We start from the raw sequence: 14,071 nt of genomic DNA on the forward strand, positions 1-14,071 counted from the left end.
CTATCTGCTGACACCTTTTCTCCAAATGTCAGTGATGTTTGCTTTGGCACGGGCTTGGCTTGCATTTTCTTCTGATAGGGAAAAAAATGTGCTAATTAGCACCCAGTTATCCTGAACATTTTCAAGGCAAAAATAAAGCTGAAGGCAATTCTGGCACTGTATTTCTCCTCAGTTTCTACATTGTATTTGAGAACATCTTCTTTTTACATTTGTGATATGAAACTTTACTCAGCTCTATCTATGACTAGTTTGTTCTGGCTCAGGTTTTTTTTCCTATTAATGATGTTAGGCTTCCTTGAGGCTTGTAGAGGGTTTTCTCTGATCCAGCTGTACAGAACTGTGTGGAATTTTTTCTCTTTAAACAGTTACTCTTCCCCAGCACACAGACTGGGGACTGTAATTGCACACCTAATCAAGTCCAATGTTTTCCCTGCAGCATTTTTCAAATTTGTCAACTTTCTAGTTGCTTGCTTTTCATATTTTTGTGAGATTACAGAAGCCTTACAAATATTTATCAAAGATCAGCACCATCCTTATGTTTGCATTCAGAATAAACCACTGTAGTAAAGCCATTCCAAGTTAAGTACTTTGTTGACATTTTTCTGCTGAAGATCCATACAAGTGGAAATTTGTATGCTGAATTCAGTGCTACCTAACTGGAAAATGATTTTTCATTAACTACTGATCCCTATAACATATTTTTCACCTTAAAACCCACTGATGGGCATTCTGAATTCCACTTTTTCCTTAGATATACTCATTAGCTGTAATTTTCTTCTTTTTTGATGTAGAATTTTATTCCAACTGCCAAGTTTGCTTCTTCTAAACCTTTAATAATTAAGAGCATCTTATCTACAACATAATAGTGGTGAAACAGTCATTATTTTAAGTGGATTCTAATTGTGTATATGGGCATCACAGCCCACATGAATCAAGATGTCTTTGCCTGATATGACATACTATTCCATTTATCCTTCAAATAACATATTGGCACCTTACTACAAACTTCAGGAAAACAAAGTATGTCAGATGGTCCCCCAGCGCTCTAAAAGCTGTTCAACTAGCCTCCCTTGAGATGTTGGTGTAAAATCTACAATGCACAAATAGTTATGAATTTTACAGCTTTTTTAGCACTCATGGATAGACCATTAATGAGGGAATAAATAGCAGAATTTTATTTAATCACACACATTGGTTAACATGAATTATTAACATATGTGGTGCCCTGGATGCAATATCCCTTCTTTCAGGTAGATTGGTAATGTAATGTCTTGGGGATGTAATGTGGATCTAAACTCTTGTTTACTCAAAAGGAACAAAAATGTAGGAAAAAACAAAGTGATGCTTATGTCTCCTAACTTGAAATAACTGCAGTATAACTGTTTACATCAAAGTTTACAGGCTGACCTATATCAGTGGAGAGAAATAATATTCTGGGGTACAATCCATTTGACCAAAGACAGATATCTATTCTGGAATGACATAATTATCCAGAGCACATAAAGAGATTTATTTTTTTTTAATTTTGATTGGGATTGGATGTAGACATTCACACATGGTCAAAAGAATTCTGCCTTTGTGTCCATGCTATGCACTCAGCATGCAAGTTATCATTGCTAGCCTGTAATATCAGTTCTGTCATCCTTATTGGTCTCACTTGTTCAATGAGACTATTTACATATTAAAGCATTATTCAGCACAAGTAACGGTGCCACAACTGAGGTTATGTTGCAAGTAGAGAGGTATTTCCATTTGCACTAAACCTTATCTCAGAAAAATTACTGGAGACTGGTGCTTTTCAGAGGTTCTGCTTTCTTTTGGTCATCCTCCCATGGTGGAACAGAACCTGTCTTTTTCAGAGGTTTGTTTGCCAAGTTGCAGGAAAGCCTGTGCTTAGGTATCAGTTTGTCTATGTAGGTTACAAACAAATAGATAACTGGAAAGTTAATGGATTTAGGGCTAATGTGGTGAGGTATGGGAGGAGAGTGTAATTGAAGATAGTGCAGTGCTGGAGAGGAGTCAGATATTAGATGTAGGAGAATAAAGAGAGGAGAGAACTAGGTAAGACCAAGATACTTCAAGATACAGAAAGTAGATGTGCAATCTAATGTGGATAAACTCAGTTAAAATCTCCACTGGCCCTTTTGAATACTTGAGCTGGACACACCATTCTGATTTGCTCTGCTTTTGTGATGAGTATAGTTATTTAATACTTTCCCCTAAAACTAAAAAAGAAGGAACATAGTTTCAGTTAGGTGACCTTTTTAATTTTTATTTGGTTTGGCATGACAATTTCACCCTATGAAGAGAAAACCTGAAACTATTATATCACATGGAATGTACATGCATGGTATGTACCCTTCTGTACTCCATTTGGGACCTCTGCCACTGCACTATGAGGGCAACCTGGTACCACTTGAATCTTTCCCACTGAAAAACTGGCATTTGTCTGAGCCTAACTCAAATCCCTGGACAGACAAACATAAGGAACTGATTAGAAGATGAAAAAGAAACCACAAAACCTATCTTCTTTGCCTTCCTGTGGCCATGAGTTATCCAAGGTCAATTTTTGCTATAATAACAGCAGAAAGATAGAACATCTGTTAAAGTCAATAGAAGCAATCATTTAAAGTGAAGGTACATGTAGTCCCCAAATATTCACTTGCACTTCAATTCTAGGCTTAAAACGTTTCTTTCCAAAATATGCAATGTTTATCTAGATAGCAATGTATTTGTGTTGCTATATAAATCATTGCTATAGAGTTCCTTATAGGCATATGAATACTCATCAAATCTGTGTATATTTTCTGTGTACAAACACAGGTCAATAAATCACTTTCTTACATGGACTATATTTATTTTAATAGAATTCTTCATTTCTAATCCCCTGAATAATAATGTATTACTGAACTGTTTAGCCTCCCAGCCCAGCCTAGTTACTCAAATTATATTTTAATAGCATTATATCTCATTTCCATATCATAACATGCTACCACTGGCTCCTTGACTACTGAAATTTCTTACTATATATTAGTTATAACTAAAACATCATTTGTGCATGTCAAAACAATTGTGCACTCAGCACAGAGCCTCAGCAAAAGTAATCAGGTAGACGAGCTTTTCTCAAGAATCAGCTAATGTTGAAGGAATCCAGGTCTGCCAGCTTTCCACCTTCAAAACACGGTATGCCATGGTGTTGAACCCAGTATAAAAAAAAAAAAAAAAAGAATTCTCTTGTCTTTTTGCTAGCATTTCTGCTGTTCACATTTCTGCTCTGCCTTTATTCATACATTGTGCAGTCAAAAGGAACCCTTGCAATTCCCTATGTAGCCTAGAGCATAAAACTACCCAGATTTAATTTGTATTTGAACTCGTGTCATTTGAGGGAGAAGGAATCTTAACCCTCTGTGATAGAGAGTTCACCACAAACACCGAGAAGCTATTTCAGCTGTATCGGAAGCCTCATTCTATTTCTAAGCTAGAATTTGTATAATTTCTTCTCACAGCCATCGGATCTTATTATACCCTTGTCAGCTGACTTGAAGAGTCCACTATCAAATTATACTCCCTTCAGAGGTACTGTAGACTGTGACCAAGTCACTGCAGTAACTTAACTGTCCTGAACTCCTCAGTCTTCCACAGTAAGGCACATTTCTAACAGCAGAATGCAATTACTCTCCTCAGATACTCCAAGCATGAACTTCATTGAAGTATGGTTTGCTCATAGTGGTAATATTTAATTTCAGTATTCATTTGCGGTTCTTCTGTGCCCCATCCTTTTCTCAGGAGAAGCCCTTTCCTGTGATAGCTTGCATTCAGGCTCTCAGTATTTGCCACACTTGACTTGTGGGTTGATGGGTGTTTTGTACAGCTCCTACCAACTCACTAGAGGGATGGCTTGCCTCAATTCCATCACAGTTCAGCTGCCTAGAGACAAAGGGATGCCTACCCAAATTTTGATGACTGTACCATACAGGTTGTTGAAAATGATGAGCTTGAGACTCTTCAAACGGTGCTTTTTGGTAGGCTTGAACAAAAACACAAGCTCAGTGAAGGTATTGCTAATTAACACTGCCATGGAAGAACTGCTAGTTCATTCTCTAAATGGCTCTTGTAACAGATTAAAGACTGATAGCGCTGTTTTTTTAAGCAGGCAAAATTTCCATTGAAAGTATAACCACTGAGATATCACTTCACGGCAGTAACTTCAATGAGTTTTGCTTGTGTGAGGAATACCTGAATAGGTACTAAATCATTTCTGTTACTTAGCCACCAGAAGTCATACAAAATAACAATAGGATTTCAGTAGGGAGCAGCAAAACCGATTCATAATTTATGCTGATATGGCCTGAACCTTATTCTGGCTGCATGCAGCACTGAGATAGAGAAGTAGGCAAAGTGGGGCAAAGTCCCTTCCTGCCTCATGCCCTGGCCGTGTGCTCTGCGCAGCTCCCCGGGGAGCTCAGGACAGGAAAACCCACAAAATATCACAAGGGAGTGAGGGGAGGAGTAGCCAGCCCCTAGCCCCATGCATATCCTGCCTGTATTCGGCAATGCTCAGAGCTCCATGGGAAACCCTCCTCACAGCACTAAGGCCCATTGCCAAGATGTGTTGGCAGTTAGTAAATAATGTTTCAGTAAAAATGTTTCTAGGACAATTAATGAACTGCAGAACAAAGTTAGGTGGGAATTTACTCCTCCTTTGTACTGTTAAGCAGACAGTGCAATAAATATTTTGCACCTTTTCCATTGGGAACACTTTGCAATTGTATAGGAGTTTTTCTACAGTGGAAACGAAGGCTGTTAAATTGCAAACTGCTTGTTGCTTTTTTTTTTTTATCAATTCTGGAATTTGTGGGATTAAAATCTGTAGAAAGTGCACTGAACTACCTTTCTTACCTCTACTTCTTCTCTTGATTACTTAGATCCCTATGTGAAAATCCATCTGATGCAGAATGGTAAGAGGCTGAAGAAGAAAAAGACCACAATTAAAAAGAATACTCTGAATCCCTACTACAATGAGTCTTTCAGCTTTGAAGTACCATTTGAGCAAATTCAGGTAATGTCAAACAGTGTTTTGTCTTCTCTCTGCATTTCATTTCTCAGCCCTTATAAATATTTAACAGGACTCGTGTTAATTATCACGTGTGCATGCCTTCATTAGCACCTAGGTGCCAGCACTGTGCTACATTAGATGAGTGTGACTGCTTCAAGAGGGAAATGATAAAATGCACAGTACTTATGAAGCTTTGATTCATCAGTGAGAAATGGATAACTGACATTTTATGTTAACAGAAATGGATTTTGAAAAAAAAAAAATCCACAGGGAGATAGAAAAAGAATGTGCCTGCAAAAAAAAAAAAAAAAATGGGGATAGAAGAAAAGGCATGTAGAGTAATTTCCTCCAAATTATTTCAAACAATGCATCAATATCATTGACCATATTTGTGTTCCCTGCATTTTTAGGACCTGTTTGTTGAAAGCACTGTAGCATTGCTCTTTAGTAAAATGCATTTTGTAATCACTTTTTTTTTTTCCAGTTACCCACCAAAGTGGTTCCTACACCTCTTGGAAAATAGAAATTTGAGAATCTCATGGATCAGTTTGGTTCAGTCAGGTTCAGGGATCAGTCAGAATCTGGTTTCTTGTCAGCTCGGTGGAGCTCTAGTAGTTCTCTAGGTGCTGTTCCCAAGGATTTCAGTGGTTAAACCTAGGAGGCTCAGAAGCTAGCATGCTGAGCTGGAGGTTGCCTACACCAGCAGTGTCATCTTTCTTCAAGGACTCAGACAGCAACCTTTGAGCTACTGGAAGTCAAATCATCTCTTGCTCATGAGAGTGAGATTCAACTTTTTCTCAAGTTACCTAACACTTTTGCACAAGAGAGATGGTCTTCTTAGCCATCTCAGGAGACGTGTGGAAAACCTCACTGAGTTCAGCCCCCTCGCTAAATAAATTTAAACCTTGATCTTCAATGTCTTAAGCAAGTATTCTTGTCACCTGTGACTATGGCTTGTTTTGGGAGTGCAACACGCAGTATTTTTCATAAATAGCTAAGTATATGATTGACCACAGAGTATCAGTTTATCTGTTTGTTAGGTAGATCACTTGGAAAGGGCAAGATTGATCTCAGATCTGATCTCTGCAATGTAAGCCACATAATGGTAAGTTGGTACAGGCCAGCTCCATTTTTGTTAAGCCTTACCCACTAGTGTTAAGCTGTTTTTGTTCTTTTGCTCACTTGTTAGAGTGTTCATTGTCAGGAAAAGACGCAGTGGTTTAAATAACCTCAAAAGAGAAGAGAATTGCATGGTGGCATCCCACCCTCCCAGAGGGAACCTGGGACCATGCAGATGTTAAGCAAAATAACTTCTTTTCTGTATGGAGCTCAATATGGAAAGTCTACTCTGAGGGGCCCCCCAGGTTGAATGACAATAATTAAAACAGTCTTGGAATACATACTTTTGTGGGCTTTAAAATGAGTCTAGGTACAAGCTATGTACCTTGCTACACAAGGATTTAAATGGCATCAATGCCATTTAAATACCAACTGATGCCATTGTTGACGACAGCCAACAGACATTTACAGGGAAAACTGCAATGCAAATAGGGACATGCAGCCTCCTCTTGATTAGATGAAAGCCTGGTAAAGGTTTTAAGAATCTGTATCTTGGGTTCTGATAGCAGTTGTACCGGAGAGAAGTCCAGCAGCTAGGGGCTACATTTCAACAAAAGCTGTGTGCTTGCCTTTTATTGACTTGGTACTGACAAAGGTAATAAAGCTAGACAAGATGAGGCACTGGGACTTGGATGCATGACTGTCCCTTTCAGGAGTTTCTTCATACCCCACAGCATGTACAGATGTCTATGGACTCTAGGAATCAAAAGTGAGAAATCCACTGGGGGCTAATTCCCGCTGATTTTAATGAAAGCTGGTCATTGTGCTTGTGAAAAATCTCATAACAAGCACTGAAGAGCCAGAGGCAAAAAAGATCAATCACATCGAGCCTCTCTGGAATGTCTTGATTTCTGAATAGGGACAGGACTGGGAAACCTGAATAGATACCTCCAAGTTATCATGATTACATGCCTCCAAGTTGGCATGATTACATTCCATGGGTACTTGGCCATTTTGTTTCTGATCCTGTCAGTTTTGTAAGGTGGACATAGACCTTTCATAAAGTGTTGTAGTTTAATTTTGCCACTTTTTTGATAAGTATATGAGAATAATTATGGCTATTTTCTTCAACATGTAGCCTCAATTTAAAATCTGTAATTATGGACTTCAATCATATATCAATGTATTTTGTAATTAGTTATAAAATAATATATTTACAAATGATTTCAATATAGTTACTGTAGTAATTTCATCATTAGAAAAACACATTTTAAATGCTATTTAGACTTAGTACAGTAAGAATTATTTTGGATAAGTCATGTAAAAGTCATTAAGAGACTTTCAGAGACATAAAATATAATGGTTATATAAGTTTTGTGATCATCAGAGAGCAAAGAGCTGATGGAGGGAAAGTAGCTGAATAGCAGCACATCTATGTAATTTAAAATGGGCCAAACAATTTAATAGCAAATGTGGCCTTTGACTCTTAAGTGAAATAAGTGTGTAAGAAAGTGGGATCTTGAAAGACAATATAAGAATACCACTGGGAAGTCAAACCCTGTTGTTACAGGGAAATCAAGCACGTGTTTTACCACTTTTGAGACAGACCACATCTGTAAGTAGCAAAGTCTACAGGCACTTTTACTCCAGAGAATGCCTAATCATGCCAAGGAAACTACTAATCCAAATGTGTATTAGCAGAGGTAGTGCTTTCTACTAGCACCTGTTGGTTTTTTGCAGTGCAGCTGTTCCTTTAATATAAAGTACAAAAGCACAGAGATGCTTACATTTCTCTGTAGGTTTAAATCAGAGACCATGAAGTGAAAATCATCCCAGCGTTAACCATCTGAGCTAGCTGCTCTTGCATCTTTATAGATCCAGAAGGAAAAAAAAAAAAAAATGTGTCTTTTGTTTACAATGCTCACTGTTGCATTATGATTAACAACAACAACAACAACAAAATCCAATAGCAACTTGCTCCCAAGCTTCTAGGTACAGCAGGCAACTTTTTTTTTATGCTGTAAAATGATACTCGTGTCTACTTTTTATATCTGTGATTGTATCATGCATCTAAAACATAAATGTCCATTTGGGGAGGTACCATCAACATTAGAGTGAGTATATTGCAAACAGCAACACTGAAACATCATTTTGGCATCTAGAAATACTTGCTTCAGGATATTGTCATATATCATGAGTGCTCTGGGTAGAGAGAGTCTTGAGTTTGATGTACAGTTTTGTCATCAGCAACCATATAAATACTTTAGTGCCTGTTGGAGTCATTTCTTTCTCTGGATCAGAGAACTGCAGAATCTTGTAAGTGAATGGACTCCATAAAATAGACATGAGTCTGGTCTTCCAGATATGCTTAAGTGTCAGTTATTTTTAAAAGATAAATCCAATTACAAACAAAAAAAAATTAATCATGCTAGTAAGAAATCTAGATTGTACTCATATTTAAATTAAAAAAAATTATGATTGAGAATAAAAGATTTTTCTGGAAGAAATGTGTTTCTGTGCATTTCTTCCTCCAGTTCAGAAAGCTCACATTGGCATAAGGAGCTGTGTGTTTATCATGGGATGATAAAGAAGTCAGGAAAAGAATTGTATGTACATCTTTAAAAGAAAGTCCCCGAGGAGAAGCATTTATAGTTAAGTAAAATCAGCCCAAGGCTGTTTCTCGTTTTAGATGCTGTTGAAAAACACCACTCCACTGAAGGAGTAGTTGTTTGTGCTGCTTCGACAAATATTAATGACCTGATGGAGAGGAATGCATGCGTGTGCACGCAAATGCATACGCAAATGCCTGGCTTGAACACCACCTCTCAATGTGCCCAGTCCAAGTGAACAAAAAATGGTCTCTGAGCTCTGACAGATGAGCTCCCGCAGATTTTGTGGGCAGTCTGACCCTGTTTGCCAGAGGTTACCATTCCTGCAGCAGAAGTGGCACCCCAGCACCCACCGGCTTCGCCGTAGGCCAGACTTTACTGTGCCTGGCAGCACCACTATGTCAGAGCCCTCAGACACAGCAGCTTGTCCTTCTTTCCAGCTCCCCTGAGTAAACAGCCTAATTTCCTGACTCCTTTTATAATGTATATATATATATACTATACACAGTACATACGCATACTTATGATTGTGCATGCACACAAATATGTATTTATCTATATAGCAACTGTAAGGGCTATCTTTTGAATTTCCCTGAAAGCATGCTAGCACGCTAGATAGATGGTACACAATTGCTCTGAAGTATAAAAGCAAAAAAAACAAAACAAAACAAAACCAAAAAAAAAAAAAACCCAACCAGAATATAGTACATAGAATATAGAAACTGCTAAGTTTAACTTACTTACTTAAACAATAATGATGTGTTAAATTGAGCTACTTTTGAATTAGCTTAGCTTAAGACTTTTAGCTCTACAGATTTCTAGCAGCCTGATTCCTCAATAACAACAGCTACAAAATCTATACATTGCTAATCTGTTAAAGGAGAAATGCAACCATGTGAAGCTCTGTGATGCAAGGGTGTGAATTTCAAGTTAATGTGGAGGTTATGAACCTAAATACATTTGGAAGGCTGACAAGAAGCAACGACAAGAGTTTGAATTTGCTTATGGCTGGGGGAACATGCACTTGCCCACTTCTCATCCATGGAGTCTCAATTGTTTGTGTCCATGCCGAGATTCATCCCTGCCTGCCTTCCCCTTCCTGTCATTCTCACTGGTCTTTCTCTGTCTCCTTGTAGAAAGTGCAAATTGTTGTGACTGTTTTGGACTATGACAAGATTGGCAAGAACGATGCCATCGGGAAAGTCTTTGTGGGCTACAACAGCACTGGAGCGGAGCTGCGGCATTGGTCAGACATGTTGGCCAACCCCAGGCGGCCCATTGCACAGTGGCACACCTTGCAGCCCGAGGAGGAGGTAGATGCCATGCTGGCAGTCAAGAAGTAAATTAAATTAAATTACATTAAATTATGAAGAAGAAGAAGCCTTTCTGCATTTGCCCACATAGTGCTCTTTAGCCAGTATCTGTAAATACCTCAGTAATATGGGTCCTTTCATTTCCAGCCATGTGTTCCTGACACAGATCAGTTGTACTTTTAAATTCCTGTTTTAATTTGCACAACTTTAAATGTAGAGAGCCTTCTAATGGCGCTTCATTTCACCACTGCCCCCCCAGATCTACTCTTCTTTTAAGCAATATGATGTGTAGATAGAGCATGACAGAAATTATTTATTGTATCACACAGTTGTATATATACACCAGTATGCTGAGAATTTATTTCTAGTTTGTGTATTTGTATGTTGTAAGCGTTTCCTAATCTGTGTATATCTAGATGTTTTTAATAAGATGTTCTATTTTAAATTATGTAAATTGACTGAGATATAGGAGAGCTGATACTATATTATAGGGTAACTATTGTATCGTCTGCATTCCAGAAAAAAAAATTCCAACTTGTAAGGCACTAGTAGTGTTACACTGACATCTTAAAGGACAACTTAAATCTGAGCTTTCAACTGGACCATTCTAATAACACGCTATGCGTAATCTTGGAGGGGCACATCCAATTCGGTAGACCTTTCACAGGCAACTTAGCATGATCTGAGCAGCTCCATGGCTGACCTCAAGGAGATGTAGCCAGAAGCCAGGATATCATTTTTTTGTATATATTCCAAAGCAAACACATAACAGACTGAAATGGCTTTCAATTGAAAGTCAAGGAAGCAGTTCCATAGGAGGCAATGATTTCATCTAACATACAAAGTAAGAACATTGCAGAGGTTGTGCAGGGAGGGGGGGAAGGGAGGGGGGAGATGCAGCGGTCGTGAAATGCTGCTATGAAAACAAGAGTAGCTCTCCGCTATCACCTTTATACAAAATTTGCATACTGTGAATTCCATCCACAATTTCACATTATAATGAGTTTGCACATTAGACTTTGTAACAAAATATTTTATTATACTAACTCAGATTAGAAGGAATGCAGAATATTTTTTAGACACAGCCGTGTGAGTTTATTATACAAAATAGTTTCATGGTAAACAGACAGTATTGTAATCCCATCAGAAGATGACAAAATTTAGCCATAGTTCTAAATGCACTTCAAAGTAAGCCAAAAGAGAACAGCTAGTGACCTTTTATATACTATTTATACTTAAGTTTTAATTTGTCCTTTAAAAAATAAAAAGTGAAAACAAAGAACAAGTTCTAGAAAACTGAAGCAACCTCTTCTGTATACTAGATGCTCGTTTCAGGAGGAGTTTTTAAATGTTTTCAATGTTATTATGTAGTAAATGGCACTATTATGAAGCTATTAGTCATTCCATAAGAGTCTTGAAAGACTGCTCTGTGTATCACTGTGACTGCCGTGTGTGCTTAGAAATGTAGTTTTCTCAGTGGATAGCAATCAATTTATTCCGTAGTGATATTGTAATAATACTGCCATTCCCTTCTACTGCACTGCCGAAGGAATGCATAGCACAAGCAGTTCTAGTTATTACGGACCAATTTAGAACTGGAGAGCTATGCAGGGGACAAGGAGGCTATATTGAATGGGTTGACCACGCAGCATTTTGTCAAGCCCTGTGCAATATTCCACATTTCCAACCTCCTTCTCCCTCGCCCCCTGCCGCTTTACTGTAGATAATCATCTTACAGCTAGCCAGCATGTCATCTCAGCTTGTACCATCTCATCAAGTCAGTTAGGGCATCACTTCTATCTCATGTACCGTCCTTTGAGGCCTCTTGCTTATCTTTCCAAGCTGTGAATATATTTATAATGCTTTGAGAAGTTCATTATTTTCAGCCATGCAAACTACCCCAGAAATGCGGAAATGCTATACCTTTTGGAGGGAGGCATGAGACATTAATCAGTGATGTTCTTCTCAATAGTATCTAAAAGAAAATATTGTAAAAAAAAGAAAAAGAAAAAAAAAAAAAAAAAGAATGTAATCAGGGAACTGTGTGCTGAAAACGAAATTCTTCACCCTCCCTCAAGCTCTGCTTCTGAGAGAGAGGTGTGACAGTCTGAGAGGTCAGTGCAGTGACAGCCAAGCTCCAACATTTTCAGTGCATGTGGAGGGCAAGAGAAGCAGCAAAGAAGTGGGAGGAGACTAAAAATCTGGATCTCTCCCCACCTCCAAAAGTAAGAATAGCAAGACCTATTTTCTTTCTTTTTTACATGAAACATGGAAAAAACACAAGTGAGACATTTTCTGATAGAAACAGGCGCATACATGCAAAGCATCAAGCTGGAATACTTAAAAATCTTGATCTTGAGGACCAAACCCTACCAAAGAGGAGAACTAGACAGTCAGCTTTCCAGTGTAACAGCAGATACTCAGCTTCATGGTCTTCAGCTTTCAGTTGTTCATTCAGGATAGCTGCAGGTTCAAACTGCCAGAACTGATTCATTGTGTTAAGGTATTCTTAATGCTTTCTCTTCCTACACTGCCAGACTGAATGTCACCATAGAATTGGTTTGTAAGGTACTATGATTCTCAGAGACTGAACCTGCTATATGACCAAGATGACATTTTCATCCTCAAAGAAGCCACATGTACCTTTCTGACAAAGCTGTGTGAAGTATTAGAATCTGATGCTGTAGAAAGATCCTAGTTGCCTTTGTGTATATTTACTGCCTGCTTGAGTGTTTCTCTGTGTGGGTTTTCTCTGTATCTTGTAGAAATGTTTGGGGTGTTTTATCCTGCCATATCGCTCGTGGCCCGCGAGCTGACAACTTTAGCCGTATTTTACCTTCATTTTTGATGAGGTGGTTTATATTTTGTTTCACTTTGTGTAGTGACTTCCCACAGTAGAGTTTTCCAATTGTCGTTAAAATAACATACATATTACACAGATATTCAATAAAAATGTTTTATTTCCTGTTGATGTTTCAGTGTTTCTCTTTTGATCTAAAATTTTAGAAAAGACATTTCACTCTTGGACCTTAGCACAATCATAAACTTGGAAGTATCACAAGTGCAGTGGCACAGCGCCTTTAGAGGGGCTGTGAAAACTGCTTTCCACTGCAATGGCCCAGCCAGCAGTTCTCCAGGAGGTGAATTCTCTGTCTCTATTGTAAATGAAAGACTACTACCCTGTTTTCCCAAGAAGTCTGATTATTTGTAACCAAAAACATCATTTCCTATCAAAACATAGATCACCTTCTATGCCGTGACCAGAACACCAAGTAGTTATCTCTGCAGTAAGTACTCCTCCAGCCAGTTGTGATTAGAGAGTTGTTTGTTTGGAGAGAGATGGTATGTTTTAACTTACATCCAAGAGCTACTTCTAATGCTGACCTTAAAGTCATGTCTCTTGTAGAGTAAAGATCAGTAAATAAGAGATAAAAAAATTACATGGGAAAAAAAAAAAAAAAAAAGATATGTGAAGAAGTGAATCCACAGATGAAAAATGATTGAAAAGCACTGTGGTATAAAACAACTGAAGTTCCTGAGCCTACCAAGAGAAACAGTTCAAAAACAAACAAAAAATCTGTAGCTCTGTTTGTTTTATGTAACATGCAACATTTTTCACAGCAATCATCTCTACCTTTGCCTTTTCCTCTACCTCAGAAGAAGTATTATCATTCCTGTCAGGAACCACACTGTGGTAATTACTGATATGCATCATTTTAACCATACTTCATCTGCCATTGCCTGCATGAGGCCTTACTAAGAGCTGGAGCACATTGCAGGCATTTTCATAGTTGACCTTTTTCCCTATTCCCACTGCTCAGAAATTGTTCTTTTCTCCCAGATGTTTGTTTGTTTGTTTTTCAGTCTAGGGTCAATGAGCACCAGACAGACCCATGCCACTTCAGTTGTCAGCAAGTGAGAGCAGGCTGACGTCTTCTGGTGGGCCTGGTGGGTTCGCCAGTGTTACTCTTCCAGATTGTCAATGGTTGGGGTCATCGTCTGTGGCTTGTCTGCATGAGACGCTGCCTGTTGGT

General features: G+C 38.4%; 1 protein-coding gene across 4 annotated transcripts in view; it reads left to right on the forward strand.

Annotated features, from left to right (window-relative positions):
• Positions 1-13,008, forward strand: part of SYT1 (synaptotagmin 1) — a 359,307-nt gene extending 346,299 nt beyond the window's left edge. For all 4 annotated transcript variants that reach the window (XM_032184865.1, XM_032184880.1, XM_032184872.1 and 1 more), the window contains 2 exons: positions 4,926-5,059; positions 9,861-13,008. In XM_032184865.1, the coding sequence (XP_032040756.1) occupies positions 4,926-5,059; positions 9,861-10,067 (341 nt within the window). In that variant the 3' untranslated portion in view covers positions 10,068-13,008. The remainder of the gene's footprint in view (positions 1-4,925; positions 5,060-9,860) is intronic.
• The last annotated feature ends 1,063 nt before the right edge of the window (positions 13,009-14,071 follow it).

Source organism: Aythya fuligula, chromosome 1, assembly GCF_009819795.1.
Source record: "Aythya fuligula isolate bAytFul2 chromosome 1, bAytFul2.pri, whole genome shotgun sequence".
NCBI lineage: Eukaryota > Metazoa > Chordata > Aves > Anseriformes > Anatidae > Aythya > Aythya fuligula.